This window comes from Manduca sexta, chromosome 2 (genome assembly GCF_014839805.1).
Source record: "Manduca sexta isolate Smith_Timp_Sample1 chromosome 2, JHU_Msex_v1.0, whole genome shotgun sequence".
NCBI classification, from domain to species: domain Eukaryota; kingdom Metazoa; phylum Arthropoda; class Insecta; order Lepidoptera; family Sphingidae; genus Manduca; species Manduca sexta.
The window spans coordinates 7593660-7602783 of NC_051116.1; the positions used below are offsets into that span (position 1 = coordinate 7593660).

The window sequence follows — 9124 nt, forward strand, 5'->3', positions numbered from 1 at the left end:
GAGGTATAATTATATATAGAATCTTTGCCTCCTTCTAGAACTTCGTAGGCCGCTAACCCCTCAAGAACGTAGATACAGCTGCCTCCTTCAGCTTTAAGGTCAGAAACTGTGAAGAATATTAATAGCATTTCTGTTGGGTCCACTTGTATCTATTACCGTCGGCTGGAACTAAAAGCCTGGTGATGTTAAATTCTGAAGAGAATATGATGTGTTCATCTCTTGACTTCCATCACACCTAATAGAACCTATACTAAAAAAAATGCCTCGCATGTGCGATTTTTAAAGAACATAAAAGTTGCCCTGTCTTAACTCGCAAAATGTTGACACAAATCTTCACGCCACGTTGACTAGCAAAATTTGCCTAAACAATAAACATATACAAGGTATATGAAAGATATTTTAATTGAAGTGGTAGTAGGATATATTTTATATCCGCCCGGATAGCGACCACCGGAAACAAGGTGAAACCCGCCATAGTATCCCACTAGTGTGTCGCGCTCCAGGATCAGCCTGTATATCCGGTTCCAACCAGCATAATTATGTCGACTGCCGAGGGGTAATCATCTCTCGTTAGTCGACATTCTATTGGACCCCACTACACTTACCATCAGGTGCACTGGAGTCACTATGCCGCGCCCGTAATTTTTTTCGTGAATATTCGCACCCAAAGAAAAAAAAATATTGCGTAACAAACGCAAAGGTCGAGAAAGTTGCTCAAGCGATTCTTTTATAACAATTGCATACAAGTTTTTAGTACACGTCCGTCTGAAAGTTGCAATAATAAGTCAATTATTGCTAGCAATAATTGAGAACAATTCTCATCTTTAATCAGGAAAAATAATTGCTCTTAAATGAGACTAAATCTCAAAAAGATTTGTTTGACTATTAATAAAAAAAATAAAAATCTTCAATGTTGAGTGAAGTCGCGAATTAAACTATGTATTTGTTTATATAGTTGATTAGCGGACCGTTATCTGTACAATTGATATTATTTAAGCTTCAACACACATCAGACCTCATTACGAGCCATAGCATTACGGTAAGTAGTTTATTGTATTGACCATGTATTTATTTCAAACGTGATTTATGTAAATCTGGTGTCATTTTGTGTTAATTTAATACGTCGTGCCCTCTGATATCCAATTAATACATCATAAAACTAATTCATAAAGTGCATAGTGGTAACACCGGATCATGGGGTAATACCGTTGTTTAAATATTACTGCTAAATGCGACATTTCCCAATACCGACAAAAGCCTGAAGTGATATTTTTAATGTATCACAATTAACATTTCCAACTCCTCCCTATATTTCTATGTGATTAATTTCGTTGCGGGATAATGACAAACTAGTTTTCCCTGAGAGTCGCCGAGCTTCACCGCTAGGTGTCATAACGCGTGTCACTGCTGATCCTGGCTTACAGGAGTTGTAGTGGTTGGTGTGACAGCGAGAAAGGCTTCCTGTACCACAATTATTTGTCAATATAATATGGTGATAGACTCGCTCCCTATCGCAGTGGACGGAATACGCAAGGCTTCGATCAATCAAAGACACACGGTGTAAATGTCGATACACCATTTTTTTTCTTTGAATGGCGAGACGAGCTTACCGTTCGCCTCATGGTAAGCGGTATGACCTCTCATAAAGATTAGAAATACCATCCAACTCTTTCAATTACAAAGTTTTTTTGGAATTCTACTGCGATCGCCATCCTGAGAAATGAGATGTTAAGTCTTATTATGTCCAGTAATTATATTGGCTACAGTGTTCTTAACCGGAACACAACAGTGACTACACACTGCTAATTGGCGGCAGATATAGACATTGCGGTGGTACCTACACAGGCGGACTCTCACATATGACAGAACTACCACCAGTGAAATTACGCCTTTGCCTACACCTTCGGAGATAAAACGCGTGTATGTGTGTGTGTGATTACCCTAATTAATCTTTTTTTTATTGACACAAAAGTTCACTGTTTAGTAAGATTTAATTAGCAACAAGATATATTTTACATAAGTTGTTATGTTTTGATAAGTTGTTTACGTAACGTTTTTTTGTTGTTGTTTAAAACAGATATTGTCGCTACAAATAATTATAATGGACGTGAAATTCAACGAACAATAAAACGTAGGCGGTATGGATGAATAGCTATATTTTGGAACATATTTATAACTTATTAGTCGACCCGACAGACGATGTCCTGTCAACTATAAATTTGCAGCGCGGATTATGTCAATCGCTGAAATTACCTTTACTTAAATTTTCTAACGTTCCGCTCAACTTCCTTAATTTTTTCTTTCATAATATCCTTCTCCTGACAATAACAAACACAAAAAAAAATGGTGAAATCGGTCCAGCCGTTCACGCGTGATGGCGTGACCAACGGAAATATGGATTAATTGTTATATATATATAGATTAAACTTTGGGTTAAACCTATTCTGGATATCAACGATGTTTACAATTCGTACGAACAGAGCAATAGATTAAGAGCCCAACAAATAATAAGACTGATAAACAATATAGACTGTCGGCCATGAAGGTAAATAGATCAACCTCCCAGAACCCAGCGCTTGCAAGGGGTACTATAGAACAATACCCACATTCGGTATTCCGGTTACGAGCGCCTAGAGCGCTCACCCAAAAATCCGATGTCTTTGTATAAGCTGACTATTTCCAGGCTAACTAACTTAGGATCATGTTAAAAGGTGCATTCGGGTAAAAGGCTCCCAATAACACGCGTGTGCCTATTGGCATCTAAAAAATTCCACCACGGCATCTTCACATTGTCGTAGAGGCGACTAATTGGCGCGAAGAGTCGTAGGGCGAGCAGTAGTGGGAGCTGACTCAACTATTCCAATTTAAGCGACTCCGAGGTGGACGACAATGCGGGTATCTGGATGTCGTAGATGCCAAAGGCGTCCTTTAGCGTACGAAGGCAACTTAGCCCGCTCGATCAGAGAGGTGCCTCAATGCGTTATCACGCAGGAACGGTTCATCGCAGCTATCTTAATGCAACATTTACTTTCAACGAGTATAAACAACGAATGCTAAACACCAAACGTATTATAAGGTCAATAGATAACATTTGACCTACAGACATCTTTATCAAAGCATTTGAAACACACTTCACTTATATCGCTTTTATTTGAACGGGGCATAATACACGAAGTGTATTCATGCACTATTTAGATTAGTCTTTCTTAAAATAGACGATGATGCACCCTTACAGACGCTGAAAGCTTCCGGGTTGTAAAGGGCCTAGAATAAAGTAAAAAGCGATGAAGTAATACTATATTTCACCCAACTCCGTAATTTTGCCGTGACAGCGCTACAATCAAACAAACACACACTTCGAATTTATAATATTAGCAAAGATGTAAGTTTAAATTCAGAAAAAGAAAAGACTTTTATGACATTAAATATTTAAAATTTTCAGAATTCTCTTTGTTTGCGGACGATCTTAAAATTTACCGTACTGTAACTTCCTCGTCTGATGTAAATCTTATTCAAAATGACCTTGATAACATTAGCCATTCGCAAAATCCATGACCTCGTATTCTTGCAAAAAATTGTTACCGGTAGCCTAAATTGTAGTAACTTACTGGAATATATAAAGATTGCAGTTCCCAGTAGAAATCCCCGATTTCCTGTCAAAAAAACATTCCATGTACCCCTGTATAGAACTAACGTTGGACGCCATTCACCCTTAGCACGAATGTGCGCCGAATACAATACTATTTCCGGAGGTTTGGACAACTTTGATATCCACCACGATTCATTTGAAAACTTTAAACATAAACTGATAAAACACTATCGTTAATTAAGATTTAAAATAAAAAAAGTACAATATTTGTTACTCAGAGCCCATCTAACCCAAAATAATAATAATTAGTTGATTATACTAACATAGAATCTTAAAAAATGTTTTAATAATGTTATTTCATTTTCATTTAATTTAATTTCATATATTTAGTTTTACACAATACCTTGTTCCTCATTGTGTTTTAAATTGATCTTTGTTCTTTGTACGTGTTTGTTTTTTTTTTTTTTCAATATGATGTAGTAGATTGATGTTTGGTGTGCATGCGTATTTTCAGTAAATACTGTACATACCTATAATAGGCATATGCATTAGATTTGTTACAATTATGGGTAAGATATTTTAAGAATGTAATAATGTATGTGCTGTTGGTGTGTCATAATAAATAAATAAATAAATAAATAAATTTTAAATAAAGCGAAGGGGCAGTAGACGAAATAAGTTTGAGAATCTATGTTCTAGACGGTATCTTGCATTTTAATTCGGAAAAACATGATTCTGCGTTGAGTTCTGGCGCTAATCTTAGCACAAACTTTCGTACTGTATAAAGGATACTACAATTAAGCACAAACAGACTAAATCAAAAATCTGATCATCGTCGAATAATTGATACTGTAATTAATGTCATTAAAACTATCGCGCCTTATTTCTTACACAACCATAATAACCATTTTAATATTATAGCGATAAAACTAGTCTTCGAAGTGACTACATACTTTGTAACTAACTTAAAAAACTAAACATTTAATTTACGAATGATTGCACATTACAGATCGGAAAATGAAACTGGCAACGTTGTTTGGTGTGGTGCTTCTTACGCTAGCAGCTGCTGCGCCCATTGAAGACGACGATGACAAAATTATTGTTACATCGGAATTGTTCCCCGACGCTCTCGCTGTATACACAAGTCAACATGACATCGTGAGTCTTACCGTTCCACTCAATAGCGCTAACTTTGAAGATGATGAAAGCCTCAACGATGACAACTCAGATATCCTAACAATCTTTGTAGAAGCTGATGTAAATGATAAGGGAGAATACGACTACAAAGGCCTTTACACTCTCAAAGGCGGCAACGCTACGAAAATTCTAGAAACAGGCACAGACTCCGCTGCAGATAACTCTGATTCACATGACGTGTTCCTCAGCGCCACAGATGGGCTGTATGTGTACAAATCCGATGTTCACAAAGTGGAGAAATACGGCTCAGTTAATGACAATTTAGTTGGTATTGCTAAGGTGAACTCTAGCGAAGATATCTATGTCCTATCCGCTGATCACGTTCTATACAAAGTGTCGGAAAATGGAGAAAAGAAAGAGGTAGTAGAAGAAGTTAAGGGCGCTCGTAAAATCGTTTTGGACTTCTCTGATAACCTGTACTACTATGGTGAAGATAAGCAACCTTATGTTCTAAGTGATGATGGTGTTAAGAAAATCGAAGGTCTACCAGCCAACCCTAGCTACGTAGCTTTTGTTAAACCACCATTCGTGATTGAAGACGGAGTTATATTCATATCCGACGAGAAATCCTACGTCTTATACGCGAATGGAACTAGCGAACTGGATGACTTTGTACTCCAAGTTAAACCTACTGCTTACGCTATGGAGGCTACATTAATACAATATTACGCTTATGAAAAGAAAATATACGAGTACAATATATTAGCCTTGCTGCTTAGCAATGTTTTGGATGACATCAAAAAATTCTTGGAAGACAAATCCACTGAGATTGAATCTATCGCCACCCGCTCCAGAGGTAGTTTAAGGGCTTAAATTATAGATGGCGCTTAAATAAATGTTTTTGACGTAATAAGTATTTGAATTTAATAAAGACTTTCATTATTGTTAATATTAATTAATTATTAAAAACTAGCTTCTGCACGCAGTTCCGCAAGCATAGAAAAGGTATTTGGTATAAATATCCCAGTGTATAATTCTTGGGATGACAAGTAGCGAAAGGTAGTACATGTCCTTCCCATAGTCTCAAACTATATTCTCCATACCGAATTTCAGCGAACTCGTTTTATTTTATTGGTCGTGTAATATAAGTCATCTATCTATATCTATCTATACTTATAATAAATCTGTAGAGAGGTCAATTCTGTACATGAAATATATTTCCAAAATAACTATCAGGGGGTGATTAGGGATCGATACTGATGCCAAAAATAAAATTAGTAAAATTTTTGTCTGTCTGTCTGTCTGTCTGTATAACCTTTATAGAAACAAAAACTACTCGACGGATTTTAACGAAACTTGGTACAATTATTTGTCATACTCCTGTGCTGGTTATAGTATACTTTTCATCACGCTACAATTAATAGGAGCAGAGCAGTGAAGGGAAATGTTGGGAAAACGGGAGAAGTTACTCCATTTTTAAGCTTCCGTCGCGTGTGCAACCTTAATGGTTAAAGCTACACAGAAATCATGTATGACGGAAATGTTCTCCTTAAAATTATGTAAAAAATATCCCACGACAGCATATGTCTATCTTTTATGGTTGACTCACAATAACACGTGTAACTCCCGATAGCTTAGCAGTTCGAAGCTTTCTCATTATATTTGTCTACTCTTACGTTTATAACACTCTCAGTCATCCCTAATAAAAAAGTTAACATTATTAAATATTCCATAAAAAAAATCATAGAAATCGGTATAGAAACACCAAAGTTATACATGAAATACGCTAATAATAAGCCATCATGCGTGAATACTGAATCATGCTATAAGGATTATTTTTGTATATATATAAGGTCGCGAACGCACAGGCAGGCAGCTTGCTTGGCACCTAGAGGCTAGCGAATCACCTAGCGAGTAGCTTCATAAAACGAACATTCTCGAACGTTCGCGACCGGCTCCATATAAATTTCCTGATAAGCGTAAACTTACTACTTACTCAAAACAAATGCTTGACTAAGGATATTTTGTTAAATTGTTCTGAAATATATAAATATAAAATCATAGTAACAACTGGCATAAAATGCTATCTAGTGACAAAATCCAAGAAAATTGTATCTCTGTTTTTATCACCATTATTATTTTGATGTATCTTTGCCTCCTCTCAATGAAATTCCAATACTACTGGCGAAATTTGCATCTTTTTAACTATTCAGATTTCAGTGTTATAAACCTATTGATGTAGCTTGCAAAATTCATAGTACAGCGCCATCTAGTTTGCATCTAATAATTTACATTTCACTTCTCTGAGTGAGGACGTCCAGAAATTTCTGTGAACAACGCGGCGCCGCATTGACACATTTAATGACTGAATGCCCTTAGGCACTTCATCTAATTTTTGAGACATTAACTCCACCTCTTAGACATCATTTACCGTATGTCACTAACTTCAGACCGGTATTTAAAAAATTAACTTCGCTTTGTGTTAACATCAATGACAAAGTGGATCAGGTTGGTTGTTCGTTATTGATAACTAAATAATTAACAGCTAGGTAGCGTGATCACTTGTGACAGGTCACTGGTAGAAATAGAGGGTTTGCTTCGAAAAACCGAAACCCGCAATTTCGGATGTCGGATTACACGTTTTGTTACTACGAAGTGTTATGGATCCGATGATGGATTCGACGACGGATCCGATCCGTTCATCGCAATATTTCAAAAATGGAATTTGTTAGAATATATAGGGTTTCGCTATCCCTTTTAAAAACCCTCTGCGAGGATAAAGTTCCACTGCTTTATTAAAAAAAAAAAATACGGTGAATTGATCCTACCACTAAGGTAAGCTACAAAACGGTGACAGATCCGAAGTAATTTGGTAATAAAGTTAAATCCGTTTCTTCGTTTTGGACCGATGTTCGACGTTCGTTTTTTGAAATAGACGCCTGGATGCGACAGCTTAAAGAGCAGTTGAAATGGCCCGTGTTAGAGGAGACCTATATCCAGCAGTAAACTAAAATATAGGCTGAAAATGATGATGAAATTAATCGTAACAGTCATCTTGGATATTTATTTATACAGAGAAATATAAAGGTGGACTTAATGCCAAAGGTATTTTCTACCAGTCAACCTTAGGGTGGTGCAGAGGTAAACAAAATAGGTGCGTATTCAAAAATAAAAATAATATTTTTTTAGCATATAATAATATAATAAAAAAATGACAAAATACCTCAAAACATAGCATACATTTTCGTGTTCCTTAAAAAACCTACAGTGCCCTTATCTAGGATAAATAATTGCTTAATAATCCTTTATTCAGCAGTTAATATCACAACTTGTAATACCAAGATAGGAATAGTGCTAATAGTAACTATTTTAACAGGGGCGAGCTACCGCCGTATCGGCCGTATCAGTGATACGGGGCCCCCGAACTTTAGGGCCCCTCTTGGCCCATACCTACATTAAACTAAGCAGGTATCAAAAAGTTCGAACTTTCCTGAAGAGCTCCTAACAAATATAGATATAGGGTCCCTCTATGGGACGCTACGGTATTTTAAAGTAGACACAACTAATCCAGATCATTTAGGACCTGTCTCCCGATGGTAGATGGGGGACTGTAATCAAGATCCACCTGATAGCCGGCAAATGAGTAGGACTATCATGATATGAAATGATCACTGCTTTTAAACTGTATGGTTAAAATTAATGATAATTCCTTCTTAGTAGGATAATACTATTTTATCTCGTAAATACATGAATATAAACTTCTAATTTTGCTAAAAATACTTTGCAGCAACAAGGATGTCTACTCGGTTGTAAACCCTTTGTGTTGTATGCAATATACTAACACCTAAAAACCGAGAATCATGTTTATTCCCTACCTTAAAAGGGAACAAAAGTATTCAGTGCAAATAATGTAAAAAGAAACAATTGCAATAACTTGTATATGTATTCGGTTGTAACCTCTTTTGACTGAAATATAATAAACACGAAAAAAGAAGATGGTTATTCTCGACCTTCAAAGAAAACAATAGGGATTAGGAAGGAGAAGCAAGGACAGTGTCACGTCAGACGACTTGCCAACGGTCGTAGAACTCGGTGGATGCAGGCTGCTTCTGTCAGGTCTTTAGAACGATGTTCACCAGTGGACTTCCGAAGAATAATAATGAATATATTTTATATCCGCCTCGATAGTAACCACCGTACACAAGGTGTTAAAACCCGTCATAGTGTCCTACATAATTGTTCCAGCATCAGCCTGTGTATATACGGTTCCAACAGGTCGGCTTAATCGTATCAACTGCCGAAGTATAATCATCTCTCGTCAATCGACATTCTATTGGACCCCACTCCATTTACCATCAGGTGCAGTGGGGTCCCTTTGCTGCGCACGTAAAAAAAATG

At 36.7% G+C, this 9124-nt stretch overlaps 1 protein-coding gene across 1 annotated transcript; it reads left to right on the plus strand.

The window, feature by feature from the left end:
* Positions 1 to 924: 924 nt before the first annotated feature.
* Positions 925 to 5636, plus strand: LOC115451634. The gene is made up of 2 exons (XM_030179999.2): positions 925 to 1039; positions 4599 to 5636. The coding sequence occupies exon 2, from the start codon at positions 4607 to 4609 to the stop codon at positions 5597 to 5599; it is 993 nt and encodes a 330-aa protein (XP_030035859.1). The 5' UTR covers positions 925 to 1039; positions 4599 to 4606; the 3' UTR covers positions 5600 to 5636.
* The last annotated feature ends 3488 nt before the right edge of the window (positions 5637 to 9124 follow it).

What these genes read in the sequence shown, in the direction of transcription:
- LOC115451634 (XM_030179999.2), top strand. Translation starts at nt 4,607, where the DNA reads ATGAAACTGGCAACGTTGTTTGGTGTGGTGCTTCTTACGCTAGCAGCT.